Source organism: Larimichthys crocea, chromosome IX, assembly GCF_000972845.2.
Source record: "Larimichthys crocea isolate SSNF chromosome IX, L_crocea_2.0, whole genome shotgun sequence".
NCBI classification, from domain to species: Eukaryota; Metazoa; Chordata; class Actinopteri; family Sciaenidae; genus Larimichthys; species Larimichthys crocea.
In genome coordinates this window covers 1,061,795-1,088,344 of record NC_040019.1, presented here as the reverse complement: position 1 = coordinate 1,088,344, position 26,550 = coordinate 1,061,795, and the positions used below count along the sequence as shown (strand labels likewise).

At 42.4% G+C, this 26,550-nt stretch overlaps 1 protein-coding gene across 2 annotated transcripts in view; it reads left to right on the top strand.

The window, feature by feature from the left end:
- Positions 1–26,550, top strand: part of ap3b1a (adaptor related protein complex 3 subunit beta 1a) — a 54,957-nt gene that overhangs the window by 18,312 nt on the left and 10,095 nt on the right. For both annotated transcript variants that reach the window (XM_019265022.2, XM_019265014.2), the window contains exons 10-24: positions 51–105; positions 196–267; positions 875–937; positions 1,092–1,224; positions 1,309–1,418; positions 1,514–1,690; positions 2,416–2,602; positions 4,299–4,429; positions 6,488–6,647; positions 7,957–8,140; positions 10,884–11,037; positions 13,327–13,375; positions 14,586–14,689; positions 22,424–22,652; positions 26,228–26,312. In XM_019265022.2, coding sequence (XP_019120567.1) covers positions 51–105; positions 196–267; positions 875–937; positions 1,092–1,224; positions 1,309–1,418; positions 1,514–1,690; positions 2,416–2,602; positions 4,299–4,429; positions 6,488–6,647; positions 7,957–8,140; positions 10,884–11,037; positions 13,327–13,375; positions 14,586–14,689; positions 22,424–22,652; positions 26,228–26,312 — 1,893 coding nt within the window. The remainder of the gene's footprint in view (positions 1–50; positions 106–195; positions 268–874; positions 938–1,091; positions 1,225–1,308; positions 1,419–1,513; positions 1,691–2,415; positions 2,603–4,298; positions 4,430–6,487; positions 6,648–7,956; positions 8,141–10,883; positions 11,038–13,326; positions 13,376–14,585; positions 14,690–22,423; positions 22,653–26,227; positions 26,313–26,550) is intronic.

Below are 26,550 nucleotides of genomic sequence, written 5' to 3'. Positions count from 1 at the left end.
TGTTTGTTTGGTGTCTGAATATGTGATTTGATATATTCTCTTTCGCACAGAGAGGTGCAGTACATCGTGCTTCAGAATATCGCCACCATGTCCATCCAGAGGAAGGTGAGTCTGCTCGCGGACGACAGAACAATAACATGCATCGTGCATCGATGTAGGCTCTTTTAATAACGCGAGTTATGTCCAAACAAACAGGGGATGTTCGAGCCCTTCATGAAGAGCTTCTATGTGAGATCTACAGATGCCACACACATCAAAACACTGAAGGTAACTACAAGTTTAATCGAGGGTTAATAAGACGTTTAGAAATGATTGTGCATTTTTAAACCTGCTAAACATTTCTGCAGGAGAAATTCAATCTGCTAGTTTCTACTTATTCCAATTAATAGAAAACAAAGATAAGATTTGTTATAGTTGACTAAAACACACAAATTATATCAATATCATGAGGTTGCACTGTGATCAGACGTGATTAGTCAGTAGAACTTGAACTGCAAACAAAAACCAGAAAGCTTCGCAGTCCCTCGCCGACAGATTCTGCATTCATATGCGCCTGTATGTTTATAGAGATTACACACAGAGACAAAAACAGCTTTTATGAACGTCTGTGTACAGATTCCAAGTAGAAGTAGGCTGCATGAAACTCACACTGTGCGTGACTCTTCAAGTTACACACTGAGGTTCAAAAGTGCTAATTTGAGCTCCTAAAAAAGCGTTTTTCTGCTTTGAAAATGACAAATTTTATTCATAGATTCTCTTTTTAAAAATATTTCCTACACATTTTATTCATACAGAATTCATCCCGCAGATTTGTTGCACGTTAATCAAGCTCAAAATCTCACTCGAGCCTCTGTCCTCTCCGTGATTTTTGTAGTTGGAGATCCTGACCAACCTCGCCAACGAAGCCAACATCTCTACTATTCTGAGAGAGTTTCAGGTTTGTCTTTTGTTTCCTGACATCACCACTCAGGGGTTGGTATCACTGACGGCATAAAGAATGGACAGCGCATCCTTAAAGTCAGGTCTCTGAAGAGCCGCCATGTTGGTAGTACCATCCTTCCTTTCACTGTCCTCGTCTCGTCTTTTTTCAGACCTATGTGAAGAGTCAGGACAAGGCATTCGCGGCGGCCACCATTCAGGCCATCGGCAGGTGCGCCACCAACATCTCTGAGGTGACGGACACTTGTCTGAACGGTCTGGTGCTGCTGCTTTCCAACAGAGACGGTACAATGCGTTCATTCGCTGCACGGTGTCGTAGAGTCTTCACCTCCCTCTGTATATTAATGTTCTTGCTTCGTGTCTCTGCAGAGACCGTGGTGGCAGAGAGCGTCGTGGTGATCAAGAAGCTGCTTCAGACTCAGCCCACCCAGCACAGCGAGATCATCAAACACATGGCCAAGCTCTTCGACAACATCACTGTATGATTCATCGCTCCAGAACTAATTAACAAGAGTCCGAAAAAAGCAACATGACAACTTTTATGTACTCTCAGTGTGTCTCCTTGTTGGCTCAGGTCCCCATGGCACGAGCCAGCATCCTCTGGCTGATGGGGGAGTACTGCGAGAGGGTGCCAAAGATCGCACCTGATGTTCTCCGTAAGATGGCAAAGACTTTCACCGCAGAGGAGGACATTGTGAAGCTGCAGACTGTCAACCTGGCAGCCAAACTCTACCTGACCAACTCCAAGCAGGTACAAAATAAATACAACATGAAACATGGTGCGCTTACAGGACGCAGCTTCGTCCTGCGGTAATTGAACACTTCTGCAACTCCGAGCTAAATGTTTAAATATAGAGCCGTGAATGAGACAGCTTTAATGTAATGGAGCATCTCTTAGTAACGGAGCTCGGGTGTCTACAGGCCCATTCGGTTATGGGGGTGATTTTGGCCTCTGTGCCGGGTTTATGAGCCCAGACGCTGCCTCCTCAAACGATCATTACACCTCTTGCTCCTCGTAATGTGTCGGGGAGGATGGAGACGGAGGGAGCAAGACAAAGACGATGCAAGGAAAAGGATTTGGGGTTATAATGCTGCATTCGTGGCAGCGGTAACTTTGTTTTTATGCCTCCCTGAATAATATATGTGAGTGCAAGTGCAGGTGGAAGCAAGAATCAAAATATGGGAACAAAGAGGTGAAGAAAGATGTCTGTTCGACGGATTGTACGTTAAGTTTCTGGCTATATTCCAGTTTTTACCAATCTTTCTTGCCAATATTTAGATGAGAAGACCGATAACTCTCATATTTCAGTACATATTCAACCAAAACCAGAAAAATCCACCATCCAGCAGCGGTAAAGCTCGATAACTAAGATGTTATGTCTTGTTTCTATTGACTTCTTGGAATCTTAAGATTTCAGCTCTACACTTGGCGTACAGACATGACAACTCGTCTTTATCCTTATCATCCTCCACCAGACCAAGCTGCTGACCCAGTACATCCTGAACCTCGGCAAATACGACCAGAACTACGACATCCGAGACCGAACGCGCTTCATCAGACAGCTGATAGTGCCCAGCGAGAAGAGCGGCGCCCTCAACAAGTACGCTCGACGCATCCTCCTGGCGCCCAAACCGGCCCCGGTGCTCGAGTCCGCCTTCAAAGGTACCTCATACATTTGTAATATCAGCCCCATTATCCTTATTTTGAAACATATTAAGTCTAAATCGCTTGAAAGTTTCAGATTAGACGCCATTCCTCTGCGGTAATTCGTCTCTTTCTCGTCTGGTGGCTCTATTTGAAGAAGTATGCAAAGTTGATTCAGGCAGTGGTTTTATTATTCTGCTGTGTCTGTCTCTGTGAAGGGCAGTCAGGTCAGACCCTTTTACCTTGGTCTAATGAGATGGGTAAATAATTGAGCTAATGCTAACCTTTTTCAGACACTCTGAGGGGGGAAAAAATCTCCCTCATTTAGCCGTCTCTTCTCTCTCTCTCCCTCCTTGACAAAAGGGACAGAAACCGCCTCCTACGACATTAAAATTCAGAGGCGGTTTGCACTTACTGGATGTTTATGGAAAGCGTTAACCACTCCTGTCATTCTTAATATTCACAAGTGAAGTCTTTTTTTTGTGTGTGTGTGTGTGTGTGTGTTAGCAAAGCACAGTTTTTTAGAGCATACCTCCCCGAGGCACAGACACTGATTATCTTCCCGTGTGAGGAGAAGGGTGAACGTGTGCATGCTTAAACTGCGCGAGGACGTCTGGATCTTGCATTAAAGGTTTTCTTTATAGTTACAGTGACAGTAAAGTCACTGGCTCCATCATTATGGACAGACTGAGGTGACTTTTAACTGCACCAAATTCTCCACCACTCATTAAACGTCCTTTTTATTTTTGCTCTTATCTTTTATTTTCCATTACTTTAAAATGACCTCCACATTCCCCGCGCTGGAGGAAGTATTCCGATATTTTTCTTAAGCAGAAGTACAACGCTGTGAAGTAAAAAGTCAGCATTAAAAATGTTACTTGTAATCAGGGAGATCCCACGTGACTGTCAAACTCATTATCAGGTTTTTATTACTCATATAATGTCAGAACTTTATTGGTGCATTCAAACTGTTTTGTGCAGAACTTATTCTGCAGTAATGTGCTCATTTTCTCCTATAATTGACTGATTGTTTGGTTTATTTAAATTTCTGAAAATGCTGACAAATGTCCTGACATCTTTATAAGACTTGTTTTGTTCAGCCAACAGTAGAAACCTCAAATTGATTAAAATTCAGCTCAAATAATTACAGAAAAAGCAGCAAATCTTTTTCTCTCACATTTCTGAAGTTGGAAAAATATAAGCATATCAAAACTGTTTCTCTGCCAGTCATCTTATTGATTAATCATTTTGAGCTGTATTTACCCAGCTGTATATACTGCTGGTTAGTTTAATCTGAAGTAACTAAAAGCTGTCAGATAAATGTAGTGAACACTGGCAGTGTAAAGACTAGACTCAAAATATCGTTGGTTGGTCGTCCTACCTCTTCCACCTTCTGGCTAATTTAAAAATTGGCAAAGACGTGGATCATTGATGGACTGAATGAAGCGTCCACGCTCTTAATCCTGCATAACTTTAAGCCTTAATATAATGTGAACAGGTGAGTTGTATATAAATTCACCCTCAGTACAGTTGTCATGAACGGGGAAATTAGCTACAGAGACCAAAACTGTTTTTTGTACCAGGCTGTAAACATGTTTATTTCTGCTGTGAAGTTGGACATTTGGACATGGGGACTTATGGAGACTGACTCACTTCTGGAGCCAGCCTCAAGTGGACGTTTGAGGAACTGCACGTCTCTTTTTTCTGCTTTCAGATCGAGACCGTTTCCAGCTGGGCACTCTCTCCCACAGCCTCAATATCAAAGCCAGTGGATACCAGGAGCTCTCAGACTGGCCGGCTGTTGCTCCCGACCAGTCTGTGAGGAACGTGGAGGTCATTGAGCCGGTAAGGACTCCACCTTCCTCTCACAACACTCCTCCTCGTCATAGTTTTAGCCAACATTTTTAATGAGTTAAAGAGCATTTAAAGTTGAATATGAAATATTAGGAAATAAGCATCACAGGCTTCAAAAGGCTCATTAATAACTGTGTATCAACAGAACATTAGGGGTCGTGACCGTAACCGCTCACAAGCACTTGTTCAGCACTACTAACCAAATGAAGTGCCAGATTGAATTGGGGTTGCATAACAATGATGAGCGGTGTTTATCTTTTTATGGAGGGCGCTGACTCTTCTCTAAATATGAAGCCCAGCAGACCGAAGCTCAGAGAGGAGACACTCGGCTGTTTCAGCGTTTTGAACCCAATTTAGGATTTCTGCAGTAAAAAAATGTGGAATGACCTGAAGAAATGGACTCAATCAACTCAATTGCGCCATAGTTAAACACTTGATGTGCTGGAGATGAAAGTCAGAGCAGGTTTATTTGTACTGCAGAAATTCAAAGTGCACAAAGACATAAAGAAGGCACTAAAGGATGAGGCTGACATTCGTATATATTGTTCTAATTGTGTGCGGACCAAAAAAACAAAACCCTGATTATATATCTTATTCCGTCGTGCTCTACTGCTCTTACAGCTTCTTAGTAATGTTTGCTAAATTTCTAAAATCACTGAGCCTTTAAAAATGAAACTATTTATTTGTATTGCACCCATTTTTAAAGATTTAGTTCTTCCAGAAGCATCAGAGGACTTACAAACATGGAGGTCTGAAAACATGAAAAGACGGACTAAGGCATAAAAATAAAGAATAACACCAACCTTATCTTTAGTCCAGTTATGAAATAAACACAAGAAACATGAAAATATACATAAACTAGACTTTAAAAATGAAATAAAATAGAAAAATATAAGCTAAAATGGATTAAAGACAAAGTATAATGATTTAAATTGAATTTAATAAGAGGTAGAGGTGATCAGACCTGTTAACATATATAGGGGTAGAAGATCAAGTGCTACAGCTTTATCGACGAAGGCTCTCGCTCACTCTCATTCACTGTCTATGTCGCTCAACCACTCGCTTGCTCTCTCTCAAACCAAATGAAACTTCTTCATGTCTCTCTTTAGCAGCGTAAATTATGAGTCAGGCTCAGATTTAGAAGCTGCTTCATGAAATAAACAAAGCCAGAACATGCACACAGGGAGTTTCAGAGACATTTCAGGCTGACTGTGGAGGTTTGACCGGTCCGATCATCTGATTGGTGGCCGCAGCGTGACGTCAGGTTAGTTAGATCCGGCTCACCTTCCCTGCCGCATGTCGCTACTCCCACTCAAATGAATGGACAAGAACCTACACCTGTCTGAATGTAGCCTGAAACCTTAGAGAGCTGCAGCAAACCTCAACATCTAGCAGCAACTTCGAACCTTGCTGATCAATAGTTAACTGATGACACTGTTCACATGTTTTTATTGTGTTCAGTGAAGTCTGATCTCCTGCTGCACACTTGTAAACGGACGTTTATTGGCCTCCAACATTATCATTTCTAACCTCATTTCGTGGGATGCTTCAATTTGTGTCGGAGAAACGAAAACACGCTGTTCCATTCAGCTGGAAGACGAGGACTTTCTGTGCCTCGTTATAAGTTAAAGAACAAAAAAATTACAAAAATTAAAGGCTTCGTTTTTCAGCGAGGGATGTTATTGATTCTGCTTTTACTCCCGAGCACCAGCTCGAGCTTTATCATTGTTATTCTGTGGAAGCTAATGGGGATCCTAATAAAACAATGAACAACAATAAAGCAGAACACGAGCGCTCGCTTCAACAAACTTTTAAATATAATGTAGATTTAACAGAAAAGATGTGTGCTAACAAAATAAAAGCTGATTTAACTGATTGATGATTTCATTATCGTTTTGTTGATTTGTTTTCTTCTCATTGAGCTCCTACAAAATAAAATATGCTGTTAGAATAACTCAAAATCATTTTGCGAAAAAAAAAAAACTCATCCCTAAATTGTGAATCTCAATTTTAACTGACCCCACTTCCCTCCACCGTGTCTGTTTTTAGGTGAAGGAGTGGGTACCGCTGGTTGGGAAGACGAAGAAATCCAAATCTGAAGACAAGTTTTACTCGGACGACGAAGAGGAGAAAGAAGAGGACGGATCTGAGAGCAGCGGCAGTGAAGACACGAGCAGCAGCAGCAGCGGCGGCAGCAGCAGCAGTGAAGGTTTGTTTCTGTCTGTGTGTGTTTACTGATGAACTGTTTATTAAAGTAGAATAATCCTTCTTATACTTCAGGTTGATTTGGCGACACCTGACGGGACAAATGTGGTTTATATACTACATGTATTTACAAACTCCACCTTGTTTTTAATTTTAAGGAAGTCAGTTGAGCTGCACGTGTTTCCAGTTGAAGCACATGGGTGTTTGTTTCCCTGCAGAGGAGTTGGAGCTGTGCAGATCTCCATCTAACAGCTTCTTGTTTTATGACTTCCTGCAACATTTTAAAAAAACTAAAAAAAAACTCTCTCTAGTTTCGTATTGATGAACAACCACGTTTTAAATTCGATGACGGAAACATTGCGTTTCCTGTGACTGCTTCACAATAAAACCCAGTTCAGTTCAGTTCAGTTCAGAGCTTTATTGTCCCTCCAGGGGAAATTTGGTTTGCAGTGACAATGCAACTTACACAACAAACAATAAATAGACAAACAGTGACATAGAACAATGACGCAAAGTAAAGCAACCAAAACTTGATTTAAACAATCCTAAATGAAGTTAGAATATAAGTGACAGAAGGCAAAAAGTCTATAAAAGATAAAAAGATAAACAAATGCCACAAGAACAGTGCAATTTAAGAGTAGTGCAAATTAATTGCATTGATTGCATGTGGAACAAAGGAGAATTTATACCTATTTGTTCGTGCCCTAGGTAGCATGTATCTCCGTCCAGACGGCAGAGAAATAAATTCCTGCAACAATGGGTGGTCAGGGCTAGACAGGATGGACCGAGCCTTCTGTAGGACTCGTCTGTCAGAGATCTCTGAGAGACAGAGCTGCTGCATGACAATTATCTTGTTTGCATCTTTCACAATTTTGAACAGGCAATTTTTGTTTTTAACCGACAGGTTTCCATAAAATGAGATCAAGCAGAAAGTTAAAACTGACTCAATAAAAGATCTATAAAACAAAACCATTAAGGTCTTATCAACATTATCAACATTAAATGTCATGTTTCACCGGCCAGGAATGCTTTTATTGTGAAGCAACAGCAGTATGAAATGTTACTCAATCCAGCTTCAGTACGGCTGTCAGGAAAGAGAACGATAAACCGTGAGCAACAGTGAACAAATACTAACACGGCATTAAAGGCGTGCCCACTTCCCGCGGGAATGGTGGACCCCACCACTAGTAATGAGTATTACTATGTAGGGAGCTAATTGCAGAACAACCGAAAAATCATCTTTTGATTCCATGAAATTATCAGGACGGCAGGTTTATGTATGATATGTGTACACTGTGTGTGTGTCTGTACAGAGTCGGGCAGTGAGAGTGAGGAGGAAAGCAGCAAAGAGTCTGAGAAGACCTCCAGCGATTCTGGACAAAGTTCCAGCGGGTCTGAAAAGAGTTCCAGTGAATCCGAATCCGAACAAAAGAAGAAGAAGAAGAAGAAGACCAAGAAGGCGCCGCCGAAGAAAAACAAGCCGACTGCCGCTGACAGGTACGATGAGATCACAAAGTGCCGTTTGAATTCGGTGTGTCCAGATGTTGCCTGTTTCTTTCTCTTTCTGTCTCTCTGAGCTCGGCTAATTAGACAGGTGTGTGTTTGTGAGCGGCCCCGGAGTCGCGGTAAACAACAAATGTGATCAGTGCTTTGCTGCATCAATAAGCTCAAACTCCCATCTGTTCATAACTTCAGGCGTTTTTAGCATCTATATGACAACCCACCTGCTGGCGTCAGACTTCCTTCTGCTCGCTCTCATCTTCTCTCCCCTCAAACATTCAAACATTTGCACTTCATCCAGTATATTTGCCGAAATTGAGGAGAATTCTGATTCTTACACATGATGGATTTTTAAGGACAGGGAACTTTTGAAACAGATGGAACACACCCCGAATCGAGTCGTGAGTGAGAAATAATAATCAGACCTGCACTCCCCTAAGTGAGGACAAAGATGAGGTTTATTTCAACATGTTGTGGCTCAGGCTGTCATTACGCCCGAGTAGAGCCCTGAACAATTCTCCGACTTGCTCCAAGCTGGAGCCTCTGCGGCAATTTATGTTTGTGTTTCGTTTGTTTTCAGGGTTTGATTTGCTGACAGATGATACGCGTTGCACACAAATGATGGTGGAGTTTCACACCACTGCATGAACAAAGCGCGAGTTCTTAAGCTGAGAGATGATAATTAATCAATAATAAATTAAAGGTTGGGACGCCGAGATTTAAAAAATCAGCATGATCACAACAACAAGCAGACTTAAAAGACTTTCTAGTCACCACTGAACTGGGATGTTTAGCCTTGTATGACCTATGAGTATTTGTTGTTAACTTAATAGTTGTAAGTAGTTGTATTCTCTCAACTTACTTCTGCCATTTTCATCCTAAATCTACGACGTCCTGTCTGTCGGCTCGTCCCAAAAAAAAAAAAAATTTGAATGAACAGACCAGAACTCTATTTGTTGTTATTAAAGTTAGAAGTCTCACGTGCTGTCGCAGCCACCCGTCTGCCTCAAGATAACACCAATAGCACATCACAAATCAGTATTGTAAAGGAAATAATCAATAGTTATTAAAATCGTAACAGAAACATTGGAAATTTGTGCAAAGTGACCTACAGAGCGAGCTGCTAGTCGCAGGTTAAAAGTACACATTCATCTTAGGCAACAGATTTTGAAAATAGTCGCTTTAATAAAGGTTTAAATTCTACATTTAGTCCCTGGACTTAATGTCTTTTTTGAACAGTTACGTATGTTTACATGTACACTAGTATCCTGGCTCAGAGTTTTAGGTCATATTTTTGTTGTGGTGTTTACATAGAACATGATGTTAGTTGTTTAGTCCATAAAATGTCAGTTTCCTGAAGCTCAGGGCGACATCCACCACCGAAAAAGATATTTACTATCACAGAGGACCAAAGAAACTAGTAGATAGTCACACTTTTGGCGATAGACATTTTTTTGATTCAAAGCAAAAATAGTTGTTGATCAACTTAATAGTTGACAACTAATAAATTCATCAGCAAATTGGTTTATCCAGGAGTGATCCAGGAAGTATTTCCAGGTTCCCAAAACCGGAAAAAGGTCTTTCTGAAACCAGAATGTGACGCACAAAACATAACCCGAATAAAACCTGATCATAAACAGGATAGTAGAGAAGAGCCTGATAACCTCATAACCTCGTAGCAACTTTCTTGATGGAGGTAACAATATAATCTGTGAGCTACACACACTTTCTGTACTCGGTGTGCACCTTCTCCTTCCATCTCACACACACACACACACACACATACACAGACATCAGGCTGGCAGAGCTGCTAGAATATCGTTAGTGTGAGTTCCATTAACGAGATAATCAAGGAGAATTTTCCTCCAGTAGCGTAACCCACATTTACATGGCTAATGGATAATGACTTTTGATTGGTCATTTAGCAGCCTGGTGTTACCAATGAATGAGATTTGAGTCATTACTACTGAATATGCTCACGTACACTCTCTTACACACTGGCAAATTTACTTTCTTATGCACTCTGCTTCATTTCCTCGCGGACACACACAAACTCACAGCGAATGTACCTGATTTCGCTGTGTGACAGGCCGGCGGCTGACCCTGTTCTCTCCATTAGAGAGTATAATTAGAGCAGCTCACCCCAGTGCTCAAACACACACACAAACACGCACACACACGCGTACACACAGTAATTAGAGCAGCTCACCCCAGTGCTTCCACAACAAACACAGCATAATGCCCTCATTATGGCCCAGTCATTTCAGGCAGGGCCTAATCAGGCCCACAGTGATTTATATCACTTTTTCCTGTTCGCAGCAAATGAAATCTGTAGGCCAAATTAATACTGGCTTTTCATCATCGCCCAAGTTAAAAAGCCAGTTACCGTCACAATTCCCCTCATTAATTTAACGGCTGAAAATCCCAGGCAGGCGGAGTAAACACTCATTATCAGGACAAATTGAAGAGGGACAGAGCAAGTGAAAGGGAGAGGAGAAAGATGGAAAAAATCTTTTTGAGTGAATTAACTTCGCAAACAAAAACAGATTGATTGTTGTTGTTCTGCCGGGGGCCGAGCTGGAAAATAAAAAAAAAGATATTACCAAGTTAGATTTTCTTGGTGTTTGCTGACATTCAAAACACTGAAGCTGAGTTTGTTTTATGTAAAAGTGTGCTGATGTAAATAGTGCAGTGCTGTGTTATTCCTTGTGTTGATGCCATGTCGTGTTGTGTGTTTCAGTGACTCGGATGAAAACGGTAACGGACCCGTAGCCCAAGCCAGCAGCTCGTCACCCGAAAGCTCCTCCGGCTCAGAGACGGACTCCGAGGACGACTCGGATTCAGACTCCCACACAGCACAGAAGAAGAAGAGTGAACCAAAGTCCAAACCCAAGGTGACGTGATTATTTATTCGGATATCAGATGAATAAGTGGTCTGACTTATTCAGAGCGAGGGCGCAGGATCGTGTAGGCTGCTGTTGGTTTGTTTTAATGGCTCTTTAATAGAGAATGGAGAACACTAATGCTAATGTAATAATCGTAAATGTTGGGTGATTAGGAAGTACACTCCTTTAAACGGACACTTTAAAACAACTTGTACACAGCACAGATTTTATGACATGACCAGCGGCTCTGTCGGTCGCTCTGTCGGTCAGTTGCTCGATCAGTCTATAAAAGATTTCCTCACAGGCTGAAATTTGACACGGAGGTCACGTGTTTGTTTTGCGTGTGCAGGTGTGTGCTTGGTGTAGCAGACACAAAAAATGCAGAACTATTGATAAAGCTGTTGCAAATTCACACTTCTTGATCCTCTGGATAAACATCAGATGTGTTAAAATAATATTTTGTAAGATGCTTTTGCACAGAAAAGGAGATTGCACCAGTCTCTCAAACTTTTTACACAGTATACCACCTTAGAAAGTCTAAAAAATCAAATATAAAGCTCCTCAAATCCCACAATTATGACAGACATCTGAATAAGTATTTAGCTACAGATAGTTCACACAGGAGGCAGGTTTATTGTCGACTGACAGAGCCGCTCCAAGATTCAGAGCTAGTTTTGGTGTAAAAGGCGTTCTCCTGATCAGCACTTCTCTGTCCTCATATTTCCCGTTTGGAGCCGCGATCGCAGAGTTTTACAACTAATAATTTAACATCCGGCTGTCACAATAAAGCTCATAGTGGATATATGTGTGTGCTACGTGTATGAACGTGATGTTTAAACAAAAATATGAGAAAAAATGTAGATGTTGAGGTTTTGTAGAACTTTAAGAACATCATGTTTTAAAATAAACCCAGAGTGAGGCTGAGTTCCATCAGTGGTACATGTACCATAGTTTGAGAACCAGTGAAGATGCTAAAAATGACATGCAAAGCAAACAATAAGCTGAAACGATTCTTATTATGTTGACTTCAGTGTCAACACGCCCGTCTAAACACAACGCTCACATGCCATGTGTTACATGTTTGTGTAAAGAGTTACCGGTCTCCGTAAAGCAAATCCTTGGAGTGAATTTAATCCATTAAAAAAAAAACTCAACATTAAAAATAGACGACTTATATAGATCTTTGTAGCCGTGGCAACACGCCGCATGCAATATTAGTTCATTATCCAGCACTAAACACAACAGATGTTGTTGTTTCGGAGCGGTTATCAAACATTTAATAGGATAGTACTTAACTACAGCTTCAGCATTTTGTCATAGCGCTGTGACGGGTAAGTTCAGCTCAGTTTGAGTCATAAATGTTCCTCTGCAATATAATACTGTGTCTAATCCGGCGCGGAGTGTGATATTGTGAACACGATGATGGACACATGTGGCGAGGGTGTCGAAATCATACTTTATATATCGCTGGATATGATTTTTGCTCCTCTGATATCAGCTTACTCGTCTTTCATTCGTCCCCTTTTCAGCCCTCGCCATCTTTTTCTCACCTGCTCCGCTCATCACATTATTTCACCCTCCCCTTTCCCTTTTTCTGCACTATGAAATTCTCATTTCATACAGTTTGTCATTTGGACATGGCCGATGAATTATGCATCTTTCTCTGTCTTTCCACACACCTCTGTCTCTCCCTCTCTCTGTTGCTCTTCCCAGACCTCCATTTACTAACAAGGTTTCCGTCTCTATTACCGCCGCCGAGCGTCAGTCAGAGAAGATCTGATAAGATACGGCCTCTAACTTTATTGTTTGTTTTCACTCTCATTCCCCTCACTCCCTCCTCTGTCCTGTTCTTTCCGTCTGCTCAGCCCGGAGTATGCAGAGTGGAATTTTATGGTTCTTTATGTGACGTGAATGGAGCTCTGGTTGGTTAGGAGGGCGTGGAGAAAGGGTGATAAAAGCGCTCGTACGTTTTAAATGCGTTTTTATTGGGGCATGTTGCGGGCCGCGAGCCCGGAGGAGCGTGTTGTAATTCCCACAAGTCAACACCTGACAAGCCGGCCTCAGTCGCACGAGGTGGCGTGTATCGGTTGTGACACGACACTGTGCATGACTGCTCGTCGGAAATTCCAGACGTGTTGCATATAAATGCAGAGTATCTGTTTTTTGGGGGGGGGTGAGTGTGTCACGTCTTGAGAGACGCTGTCGGCAGAATTGAAACATTTTACCCTCTGAGTAGCACGACTTTTGTTTTGAGGTGTCTTGTTGTCTGTGTCGCTCATCTTTATGTTTGTTTTTCAGGTGGAGGTGAAGTCCAAGAAGGAAGTCTCCTTACTGGATTTAGACGACTGTGAGTTGATCACCCAACATTGCAGTAGCTCCCCTTACCTGCCCAAGACTAAATGGCAGAAAGTTACCAGAGAGGAAAGACGAGTAGCCCCCAAAATAGAGCTAATAGGAGAGTGAATATTGGACTTATATTTGTCAGGTGGATCTGGCTGTTCTGTGTAAATAGACAGTTTATAAGACATTTTCCACATTAACTTTATATGGTAAAAAGATTGAATCTTCCCTTTTTATATTCTGCATTAGGGTTGCAGCAATCTCATGGCGATCACATCATGTACATGAGCTCATCTGTGCCTATTATTAAATAGCACATAATATCATGTGAAGTTTGAAAAACCTTTTTTATGAAATCTACCGTAGATAACTACAGAAATACATCAGTGTGTGATCTCATATCATTTAATAATAATAATCAATGTTGTGCAAACTGAGGCTACTGTGCCTCATTCTGTGCCAGTGAAATGCCGATAAATAACACAGATAAATTCAATAATAGACTTTATTTAAATGAGAGAAGCACCCCGTGGTTTCAATGTCGGCACAGACTGATGGCAACAGTAATAACAACCATTAAATCTTCTGTTTTGTAGTATAACACAGAACTGTTACTAAATTTACTACAGAAGTTTAATAGCAACATAAGCTGCTGTAAATAAGTTTTATTCTGAAACAAATTAAAATACTAAAGCATACAGGCCTACAGGTGTCTTACACGGCCCATTTACCCTTCCTCTCACTCTTTGCTCTAATAAGAGTTGAGCAACCGTGGTCAACGTTCTCCTTTCCTGTTTCCTGTCCATAGATATACCTGTGACTAAAAGAAAAAATAACTTTGAAGATGGTTTGAAGACGTTTCTCGGGCACAGCGACATATCAGTTGTTAGTCAGCTAGTTGCATCTCAACTTACTCAAGTCAAACTTTACATGTAGCCAAAGCATTTCATGCAGCATGAAATAGCATTTTTTTTAAAGTAAATAGACAACGACGAATTGAATTTTGCACAACTTAATCAATTCTGCATGAGTTGTTAGCTGGCCAGTTGCATTTTATAGTTCATGTTAAAAAACTAGCTGATATTTGGAGTCCCTTAGCAACGGTCTTTAAAATGCCAGTCTTGTCTTTGGCGCCCTCCAGTGGCATAAAAAAGATACAGCGATCGCGACACTTAAAGCTCCTGTTGTTTATTGTTTGTCTTCTCTGCGTCCTTCAGTTTCTCCGGCACCCACAAACACCCCAAAGTCTTCGGTCGTGTCTCCGAGCCTGCTGTCCGACCTCGAGGGCCTTTCTCTCTCCAACATCTCCTCCACCATGCAGGTTAGTATGCTTGTGTGTGCGTTCGACACAGGGATGACATTTCCTCTATCACCGTGCGGCGAGAGTCGATTGTTCCTCTCCGCCTGACACTGACAGAACAGCAGAGCGCTGTATGAGATGGTGAAATGAGCCTTTCTCCCTTGTGGAACATTTCTGCCTCAGACGCCAAACTATTGACCTTTTCTGCCTTCTTATATTTATAGCCAGTCAAGACAGTACAACTGCTCTCCCTGTTTCCTCTATCTCTTATAGTCTGTCTTTCTCGCCCTCGCCGTCTTTTCGCTCTTCCACACCCTTGAACTCTATTTCTGCGTCTCATCTACGAGTCCACCCGCTCCGTCTCTCTCCCTCTTATCTCTCTCCTCCTCTCTGTCACCTTCCATCTCTCTCTGTCAGATGTTGCGTCCCTCGTGTCTCTGCGCTGTGTATATCTGATGGTTGACCTTTCCTGGTGTGACGGCTCCTTTCTCTCCTCAGCATGTGAGCGGCTCTGCACGTCTGTGTGTTTTCTATCATGTCTTCTTTCCTCCCCCCGTGGGAGGAAAATGTCCAGACCATTTCTTTCTGCTGTTGCTGTGTCTATTTTGTGTCTCATGGGGGGGCAGGTCTGTGTCTCTGCTGCTGTTTGACGACTTCAAATCAGAATATTGACGCCGTGAATCTTTGTTTTTAATCTTCAGTGGTTGACGTTTGCTTATAGGTTAGAATTTACTTGTATATGACTTATGTTGGTGTTTTGCTGGAAATAAATTATGATTTAGGAGGATATCCTTATACCTTTTATATCTACAGATGGTGCAGGTCCTCTTCCATAGAGTCACCATGTTACCACAGCAGCCTAGAGCGGACAAACCAAACACTGCAGCTTGTGACCGCCGTAATTTTTGCTTTGTACTCGGTTGAGTCGAGAGGTTTCAGTTGCAGTCTCACCTCTAGATGTCGCTAAACTGCGCCTACACGCCTGTCCTAAACAGTATTTATCGTGCAGCCTATTATTAACGATGCACTGACGTATTTTTTTTGCATTCTTTGCGAGTTCCACGGCCGCCATAGTGCCTTCTTCATGTGTGCGAGGGGTATTCAGGCGGCTGCAATCTGCAACTTCACCGCTAAATGCCACGAAATCCTGTGTTGTTGTTTTTTTAAACGCCCCCTCACAAGGTCCCGTATCACAGTATTTGTCTTTTTTAAAATTGCTTGTCGTCTCCAAACGATGCAAACGATATTTAGTTTCTAACATTTACAACTTGTCCGTTGATCAATTAACAGTTCCGGAGTAGTTTCAGTCCTCTCGTCTAATTATACTTGTGCGATATGAAGAGGAAAGTGGTTGGTTTGAATTTTTTGACCTCATGGTGCTTTTTACTTTTTAAGTCTAGAGTGTTTGTGTTACTACCAGACTTTTAATGTTTGACTTGCTTCTTAATACAAAAGAGAGTTCTACAGTTGAAGTCACAGCATTTAAAGATAGTTTTTTTTCATCCTCTGTAACTGTGGAAAAAAAAAAGAAGAAGCCTCAGAGACAAAAGGTGCCGTAACTAGAGAGAAGAACTGAAGTATCAGTGGTTGAGTTAGAATATTACCGTGATAGGAAATATGCTTGTTTACTTTCTTGCTGCCTGAGTCTGTCCAAAGGTGACGGAGTTTCAGGCACGTTAATGATCATGTTTGAGATTTTCTCAAAGTGTGTATTAAGGTTTCATGGTTGGTTTGTCTGCATGTAAACACACACATGTGTGTGTGTGTGTTGTTGCAGCTGATCGTGCAGCACGGCCTCCACGCCGTCCCGGCTCTGGCGTTGCACCGAGCCTTCCTCGTGGCGTAGTTACTCTATATTCTGAGTCTGCCCGTCAGCGCTGCCCGCCTGTCAGTCAGTTTGATTGACAGCTGCTCTCAGGACAGCGTTTATGCAGCTCGAGTCTTGTTAGTCACTCTCTCCTCCTCAGGTGAAGGCCACGGAGTAATAGAGAATCGAAATGCAGATTAGAACAGGGAACTTTTCGCACATCAACATCTGATTTAGAGTCAATTCTATGCATAAATACATGATGGGCATCGGGATTCATAGACAAGGGTAAATAACCTCACCTTTATTCACACACGCCCCTCCCCGTGCATGCACACGCTTACATATCAGCTCACACACACACTCAAACACACAAACACACACACACACTGGCCCCAGTGTCATTTCTATTTCTCAGCAATCTGCCCACAGAGGCAGCGAGTCTGTCTCAGCTGAGCGCTCGGGCCCTTTTAGAGAATTACTGCATGGTTATCAAAGGCATTTAGATTAACCCTGGTCACTGTCTCTGACCCACCTCCTCTTCTCTCTCCTCCTCCTCTCCCCAGTTTCTGCATGCTACCGCTCTCTCTAATAACATTTTGACATTAGGATCTCTCACAAATTCCTCTTAAAACCCCCCCCCCCCTCGCCGCACCACCCCAAACCTCTTCCGACCGCTGTCCGTGTGTGCGGCGGGGGGTTGGCTGAGGCTGATAACTTTTCATTCATAATTAGCAGTCGGCGAATGGGGCTGCGTTGGGGGGAAATTGAACTGTCAGCGGCGGGGCGCAGGGTGTTTGACCCCATCACGCCCAGAGGGGGCCATCATAATTTGTTCATTTGGTGTCCATCAGGCGGGCGCCAGCTCGCTCGCTCCTCCTCCTCCCTCGTCTCCCCTCCTCACCCTTTCTGACCTCCCTCCCCCACCCACCCAGCCTCCGTAGTGGGCGCTCTGGGTTCACGTCTAATTATGAATCAGCAGAAGGACCCCAAGCGCCACGAATATAGCAGCCCCTGCCCTCCAAACCTCCCGCTGCCACTCAAACGGGTGGAGATTGCCTCTTTAAATAGGAATAAATGCCCACACAGAAACAGCCGGGCGGTGCAGCGGCCTACGCGGCGAGTTTGGGAAGTGTTTGTGTTTTAATGCAGCTGCTGCAGCATTTCTTCTCTCATTGGTTTGTTTTAGTAACCGCATGTATTTTGTCCTGTTCCGAGGTGACAGAGGTCACGACGGAGCGCCCTAAAATCCACATTTTCACGTGTGTGTTTTTATCGTCTGCTGCAGCAACCGAGCTTTCCGCCTGTCTCAACAAACCACAGCCATTTAATTACCGTGAGCAAGGGAATTAGGGTCTTAACCCCCTTTATTTTGAAACCTATAAACATAAATATTAAGACATATCCACGCTTACGTGAGAAAATCGTGTCGTATTATGCAGCTTTTTTTTCTTCCAGCGAAGGAGGAAGTCCTCAGATCCTTTAACTCAAGTAATTATCAGTCCACCAGTATAAAAATAGATATAATGAAGTAAAGACTGTCGTTAAATGCTGTACATCGGCAGCAATCTGTGAGAGTAACCAGGATAAACACGTTTGTCATTTATAGATCCACCTTTGGAACGCGTTCACTGTCTAAGCTGCCTGTTTTTAACGCCCGATTCTGTTTAGAGTCGAAACAATCGGCCATTTAAATCGATCAACAATTCAGATTTTGGTAATTTTCCGAGCAAAAATGCCCAAACTTCCCTGGTTCCAGCTTCTTAAGCTTCTTTTTGCGACAGTAAGTTGAATATTTTTGGACTTTTGAAAAAGTCGCGATGGGCGTTATTCACTGTTTTCTAACATTTTACATATCAAACAGTTAATTCAGTTGATAAATGGCAGAAAATAATCGGATTAATCGCTGATGAAAATAATAATTAGCCGCAGCCGCCGTTCTTATTAAACATGAACGTGAATACAAAGAAACTGTCGGCAGTTTGTTAACAGTTCTTGCAGAGCTCGATGAAGGACAATACTTTCTGAATAACAGTCCTCTATTATTGCTAATGTTCCTTAATGGAAAATTTCAAAATTAATCATTTCGGAATACCCAATTTACCCACAAATTGGCATAAATTAACTAACCTCTGTCTATATGTGCTGGAGAGACTTCTTGTTGCATTAAAGCAGTTTTAGACGGCTGTAGTAACATTTATTTAATTCAATTTGCGGTCAAGGTCTTTGTGGCGCCCATCAATTAATTGTCATCTCCTGACTGAGGGGAACAATTAGGCGCTAAAGTCAAACACATGTCCCTTACCTTAATCCTCACAACTCTTGTAGTAGTATAATGAAATCCTGTCCCTGCTGTTGGAGGCACGCCGCGTCTGAAAAAAAACAGAAATGGATTTTCAATATATGCCCATACATCTCTGTAACTCCCCTCCAACACACACCACACACTTTCTTTTAAATTGGCCTTCTTATGCACACGGCACAAGGCTACCCACCCTTTTTTTTTTTTTTTTTTTTTTTGAATATGTCAGCGGGATTTTCAGGTCATTTGCCAGAGAGGATGTCGGGAGCGTGGCGTCCGGGCTCTGAAGGTGACTGGTGCCTGTGTCATCCATCACAGGAGCTTCCTTTAAGTTGATGCATAATAGAGCCTCTCAATCAACTTCCTACCTCATTGTCACCTCCCCTCCTTCCTGTCCAGGGTGGAGAACGGGGAGCTAAAGCCAAAGAGGAAAAAAAAACAAAACAAAGGGGAGACTGACAGAGAAGTCAAGGTTACATCCCTCTTCTTCTCTTATTTACACTTGAGGTGTTATGGGCTTCCAACAATGGATGGAGGAGTGAAGGGGCTTGTGCGGGCACTCGTGTCAAGCTTTAACTGTCCACTGTGTCAAATTGGTGATAATAAGCAGTTTGAAGCCTTCTGTCCTGTCTCCGTCCCTCCCTCCCTCCCCGTCGCTGCCGCCTGCCTCGGAGGGCGAGGCGACAGACAGGACCTTGAAGCAGGATGTGTCTGTCAGGGAGGTAAATCTCCGTTGTGATGGGGTGGCAAACATTATGGCCGGCTTTATCGACACCGACTGCTCTGACACATCCAAAAGTGGCCCAATAAATTTGCCGGGCCCGGCGGTGGCGTGACGGGCGCTTGTGAGGGCGCGGCGGCGTTACGGCACAGCGACAAATGTTTGTTTGACCTCCTTTACAGGCTGGGCCTGGGCACAAGAGACGCCGCCACACTGTCAAGGGGTGTGATCGGTTTATTCTGGATCTAATGTGACTCGGGCAGGCTGCTGTTTTAAAATGTTTTATACTGATGCCAATATGACGCCCAAACTCTGCTCTTAGGTGAGGGAAGAACAAGGAAACTGATTTTATGCCACAATAGATACAGTACAAACATGTTAGGCTGTTTACAAAGAGGAATAAACCACATTTGAGCTGATATTAAAGCCATTAACAGCTTTAATATCCTTTTATATATGTCGAATCAAGAGCGACTCGCTGTGCTGTCGGACCTCCTTTTACCTGTAAACGTGCGTTTATGAAGTTCAGCCAATAAAATTAAAAGATTATTAAACTACTGGGGATGCACAACACTGATGCAGGATAACTGTAGCTGAAAAATAATTTAAATCTAAATGTTTGATAGGAATTATGTCGGATGGAAGAAGTACGTCTGAAGTTGAACATTTGAAGAGTCAAAATAGTTTTTTGTATTAATAGGAGTGATAGTAGTTAAATATGTTTAGGTCAGACATATAGAATATGAAGTTAAAAACTTCTTTTTAAAACACAAAGATGTAAAATCCAAACTGATCTTATCGGTCCTGGACGTGAGAAGCAGGTAAGTGTCGCTCGTTGGTTGGCTTCCTATAAATACAGATGTTCATAAAAAGGAAGTACCAAAATATATTTATCAATATAATTTCTGAACTATTTAAAATCCATGTTAACTGGGACAAACATTAGTTAGACTAAGCTAAATCATATGTATTTTTTTTACAGGTTTTCAGTTTGTGGTACTGTTGAATCGATCAGCTCAGTTCACTTTTTATTTATATATCGCAAAAACAAAAGTCTCATGACTCAACAATTCCTACTCGGAGCAAGCACAAAAACTTCCTTTTAACAGGCAGAAACCTCGATCCGAGCCGATAGAATAGAATAGATACTTTATTGATCCCTCGAGGGGGAATTCTTTTTTTCACTCAAGTTTTTTTACCCGAAATACAACCACAGACACAAATCAAAGGGCTCATGCAAATGTGGAGAGAGATGGTGGAGTGACGGACAGCCACACGAGCTCTCCAGCTACCAGTCCACCTTCCAGACTTTGGTCCATACTGGACTTGAACCGGCCACCCTCCCTGTGCAAACACTTTAAATATCACATCAAAGAATGAGTAAACAGGATGAAAGAAGAACGTTTTTGGTTCATGTTTTATGATAATGACTTCTTTATATGTACTTTCATAACTAAATATATACATATATACCTAATCTTTTGGATAATTGAACTCGAACCCGCTCATGTCTCGCCGCCACAGTGCAGCGATGGTAACTGTTCTCGCCCCTGTAAAGTGAGCACATTGAAACTCATCTCCACGGCTTCTCTTGTATGTCAAACCGATTCTTCATCCTCTGACAAGTCGGAGGAACAAACGTCTCCGGCGTTTCTCACCCGAGTCAGAACACGCTGCCAGCTTCGTCCGGCTTCAACAAAACAATGTACACTGACACCGCTCGACGCCGCGTGCCGCACCATCACGGCCCGCGTGTTTCCACCGCGTTTCTTCACATCATATTATTAGTCATATTCAATTAGCTTAATTAGTTTGCTTAATCGTTTAAGTCTGCTATTTACTCCATCTGTTTTTCTACCACTGCTTGTTGTTCTTTCATACAAAGCTGCCTTCCTCTCGGTCACCCTTGTGACTTCTTTAAGAGTTAGATTTCTTATATTTTTTCACTTTGAGACGGTAAACAGCAATTTTTTTTTAGCCTCTGAACTCCAGGATAACGTACACGTAAGCGTCGCCTCTGCGAGTGTATGAATACATCGAGGTGCTAAGTGTTTTAGAGGCTTGCATCCTTCCTGATGTTTCAAAACCAATTATTGCCGTCACTCACGACGGACGGACCTGTTTGACTTTTGAAGATCGAAGAAACTACTCAAAGTTTGACTTTGCATTGATGTGGACTCAGCAGAGGCGTGTATGTGAATATTCTCAGTGTGTTTTTAATGAGAGCTGACAGTCGTCACCATCGAGTGAGAACAATATTCTCCCGTGTAACAAGATGTTAATTTTTCAGAAAAATACACATCTTCCTTCTTTTCTTTTTCCATTTCTCTCCGAGGTAATACAATTTCCCGGCTCTGAAAAGGTAAAAGCCCCCTTTTTTTTTTAAAAAGGCCTGTGAATGGCTGCTTTGGCCCGTGCAGGCACTCGTGTTTCTATTCATTAGAGGTTGTTTTTATTCAGCCTCGTTTGACCGAGCATCCAGCCCATTTCTATCTAACTAGGCTGAGGACGTTTCTTAAATGGGTTCCTCTTTACCCTACAGAGTTAATGAAGGAAAGGGGTTGGGTTCGGTCCCCACTGCACTCAGCGAAACGCCGCGTTCCGCCTGCTGATTGGACTGCGGTGAATTGCATGAATGTAGGCGATGGAAAGACGGGAGATTCTTGTATTAATCTGTTTCTCTTGTGCAGATGCATTTTGCGCTGTAATGTACAAAGACGTCCCTGGATATCGTGTTGATGTAGAGAGCTTTATGCTTCGGTGCAAATGTTCTGCATGTGCTGTTTTTTCCTGCTCTCAGGCTTTTAACCCAGCCCATACTGCAGTTTATTTCTCTGATAATTAAAGATTTTTCAGCTTTGTTGGCAAAAAATGTAAGAAAACCAACTCAAAACATAAGTATATGTCTTTCTTTCGTACCTCCAGGTCACCACTCCATCTTTCGGCCCCGTGAAAACCTACGAGCTGCTTCACCACATGACAGGAAAAGGTCTATCAGCCAAATACCATTTCCCCAGGCAGCCCTGTTTGTACCAGCCCAGTATGGTGGCTGTGCAGGTCACGCTGACCAACGGTTCAGACCACAGCCTGGAGGAGATCCATATAGGCGACCGAAACCCAGCCAGCCTCAACATCCACTGCTTTAACACCATCGGTGAGTATGATCGCCACACAGGTCAAACAGTCTCATCAAAAAGACACCAAGTAGTAAGAAAGTATATTTGCTTTTATTAAATTAGTGTTGAGAATATGGTCAAAATGTGCACAAAACAAACAAAAACAAGGTTTTATTTTGCCATGTCAGTATATATTAGGATATAGTAAATTTAAAAACACTCTTTCATAGATAATATAAACAATTTATTTAGACTCAGTCCCTCCATATGTTGTCCTGCTGTTCCAAATACTGATTAGTGCACCAAATGTGGATTAATCCACCGCTGAAAATAGTCCCCAACAAATGCACCTTTTACTCCTGTGTGTGTCTTGTAAAGTAATTAAAAAGGTATCACCTGTTTTTAAGGGAACCAATGGGCTTGGTGCTGGACAGCCACATTCAGGATTGGGATGTTGGAAATCTACAAACGCACTCTTGGTTTTAGTGTTTTAATGCGATTTGTTGACATTAATAGAAGTATCGGCAGCCTTATCCTTTTAAAGAGAACATTTCTGTCAGTTGATATAGTTCAGAAACCTTTTTTTCTACCTGTCTGTCTTTCTTATTTGCACTAATTTCTTGGTGCTAATCAAGCCATAAACCATCGTTGACGGTTAAAGCGAACAAATCTGCCCATGTACGATTAAATTCTTTGTTCCATCAGGGATGGACAGGATGGATAGCTGGTGTCACTTCAGGATGTAATGTACTGTAGTGTAGTGGCTACACATACATACAGCTGGAGAATGTAAGAATCACCTCACAGTCACAGTAATAAATGAAAATGTTAAAAATAACCATTATTCATTTCCATATTTATTTATTTTTTTGCCACAGCCACAGGGAGCCACTGGAGCTAAACTAAACCGTAATGTAAAAAGTGTTATTTAATAAATGTGTGATATTATATATTTTCTTTGTTTCGTTACCATCCTGTGTTAACATAAACAAAGATATATTTTACAGCTGGAGGCGTTCAGATTTTTCTCCCGTTTTCCAGTTCACCACAAAAGTTTTGGCAGATTTAGACACGTTATTTAAAAAAAGTGGCTTTTGTTTCCTCGTTCTCTCTCTACGATTATTAAAGTCGCTGCCTCACGTGTTGGGTGACAAGTGGGTCAAACTGCAGCATGAACTCATTTACTCTCTCTGTAACATTAACGACCACATTTATTACTATCTGTGCAATATTTCTGCAGCTCTACCTAAACTATGATTGTTTTCTCAGACAGATATCAAATGATCATTATGTTATCAGAAACCTTTAAGCCTGTTTGCTATCAGCTCAGCAAATAGCCCGCCCCCAACCTGAAAACAGCCAATATGACTTCAGCTAATCCCTGTTCATTAGTATCGATCAGGACAAACAAACAAGCACCATCTCCATCTTCTTGTCACACTGTTGTATGATCTCTGCACGCGGGAGGATGATATAAGACGGAGAACGCTGCTGCTCCCTCAAGATTTTCTTTTTCACACACACACACACACACGCACACACAGAGCTGGTGTGCGGTGGAGCACGTTAAAACTGTCAATTGCAGGGGATTGATTGGGCATTGAAGGAACTCAAGCAGCCAAACAGTGGGTAATTCGGATCGATCCGAGCCTGGCCACTGTGAGCCGGGTGGCTGGAGTCGGTTTGGATAAGTTGCAGAGGATGAAAGCTTCATGTAACGGTGCTTTGTGTGTTTCGTTACGGGATAATACATGACAGGGTTTTGTATTTAATAAGAAATATTGCACGTCGACTCCACGAGGCGCAGGCTCATCTCCTCGTGAACGCTTGTTAAGCCTGTAATCTAACAGTTTAAAATGAATAGTCTTTGAGATTTGCTCACTGTTTACCTCCTTAAATCAATTAACATCTTTTCTTGTTAACTAATTAGCAGCAGCAACTGGTCACTGGCATGTCCTCTGCCTTTTAATACTTCATGCATCAAGATAAGAAGTATGGGTTTTATTTCCTTGTGTTGGCCATCAGTCCTCTCGGTAATAAAAACATTATGAGCACCAAAGTAATTGTGGAGATCTGGGAACACGTTGACGCTGCAAGAAATCCAACAGAGCAAGAAACAGTCGGACGATCGTACAGGTTGTAAACAACCCCCCAAAGGTTAGCCAGTATTTGGACGAGAGACATTAAATTATATTATTATAAGATCAGTAAAGGTTAACTCCAGCTCAGACCTTCCATACTTAGTCATTGCGGAGGCAGTTTTGTTTTGCAATGATGGATTGTGACAGTTTAGTTTATTATTAGTTTTATTCTGCCTGAAAATAAAGTGGTTTAAGTCATCTAGATGAAGTCAGTCTGATTGACTTACCAATTGTTTTTCTCATCCTATCGACGTTTGAGTTGCAATGACGGTCAAAGATTTGAGAGAACTGGAGTTGTTACTACATCTTTAACCCAGAAGTTTCACGTCCACCTTCATGTTAGGAAGAGGAAGGAGAGGAAGGACAGGTTGAGGCTAGATGCCACTAAATTCTTCACAGTTTAAATAGCATATTTTCTTTGAAGTCAACTTAAGCTGCAGTTCCTCTAACGTCCACCTGAGTCTGGCTCCAGAAGTGAGTCAGTCTCCATAAGTCCCCATGTCCAAATGTCCAACTTCACAGCAGAAATAAACATGTTTACAGCCTGGTACAAAAAACAGTTTTGGTCTCTGTAGCTAATTTCCCCGTTCATGACAACTGTACTAAACTTGTTTGAGAAAACCAGGTGTCATCCGGCCGCCTCAAGTCCGCTGTGGGTGACTTCATGTATACTCTGTCCACACAAACTACGACTGACTAATTTACAATAAAAACAAATGGATGGATATTGTTCTTATTCACTCATAAAATAAGCAGCTATTTTAAATAGTGGTTTATAATAACACAGGCGACTAGGGATGAAGAAAACCCCATAAAAGCAGAAGATGCCCGTTAGAGAAGCTGTGAAGGCCGGATTGGACCTGAGTCCATGATGGCTCTGTTTTTCAGAGGCTTTCCTCTGGAGTCTCTCCTCTGCCTGTGGAAAGAGTTATATAGTAAAACAGCCCTGCTCCACGGAGAGAGAAACACAGGCCGACTGGGGAAGCGTGGAGGATGTTTCTGTCTGTCTGTGTTCTCCTCATCCTTCACCTCCTCCCTCCTCCTGTCCACACTCTCCCTCTTCAGCATTTTTTGGCTTTACTTAACTGTCTAGCTCGCTCTGTCTCTCTCTCTCTTTTGATGCTGATGCTCTCTTTGACAAGCCTGTTGTTTTGGAAATATGCTAGTCCTTCATGTGTTTTTTTTTTTTTTCCCCCTCTCCTCCACCGAGGCTGGAGGAGGTGTGGGGGAATGAGATTGAAGGATAGATTTCTCACACACGGTGGCCTTGCTTTGTGAAGTAGAAAACACAAGTGGTGTGGATGCCTGTCTGTTCCACTCTGCTGCTGCCCCCCCCGCACACCCTTCCTCCCTTCCTCCACCACCACCACCTCCTCGTCTTCATCCTCCCTCCCTTTGCTCCATCCTTCCCCACGTGCTGCACACTGTGCCCTTGTCACTCACTTCTCTCCTCTCGCCTTTCCTCCCCTCAGAGCGTCTGGAGCCAGAGGCCTCGGTGACGGTTTCCATGGGTATTGACTTCAGCGACTCTACACAAGCAGCCAACTTCCAGTTGTGGTAAGACAAGCTGACATCCACTCATATCGAGTCCTCTCACCTTCACTTGTACATCTCTTTCAGTCCCCTTTTTTTCCCCCCGCTACAGCTCCAGATTCATCATCGCATCTCCCTCGAGTGTCTCTTTGCATCTTCTCTTAACTTTTTTCCCCCTCTCTCATTTGTTCTTCTGTTAATTCTCCCTTTTTTTTTCCCTTACCCGCTCTGTGCCGGCACTCCCAGGTGAGACATCAGCCGC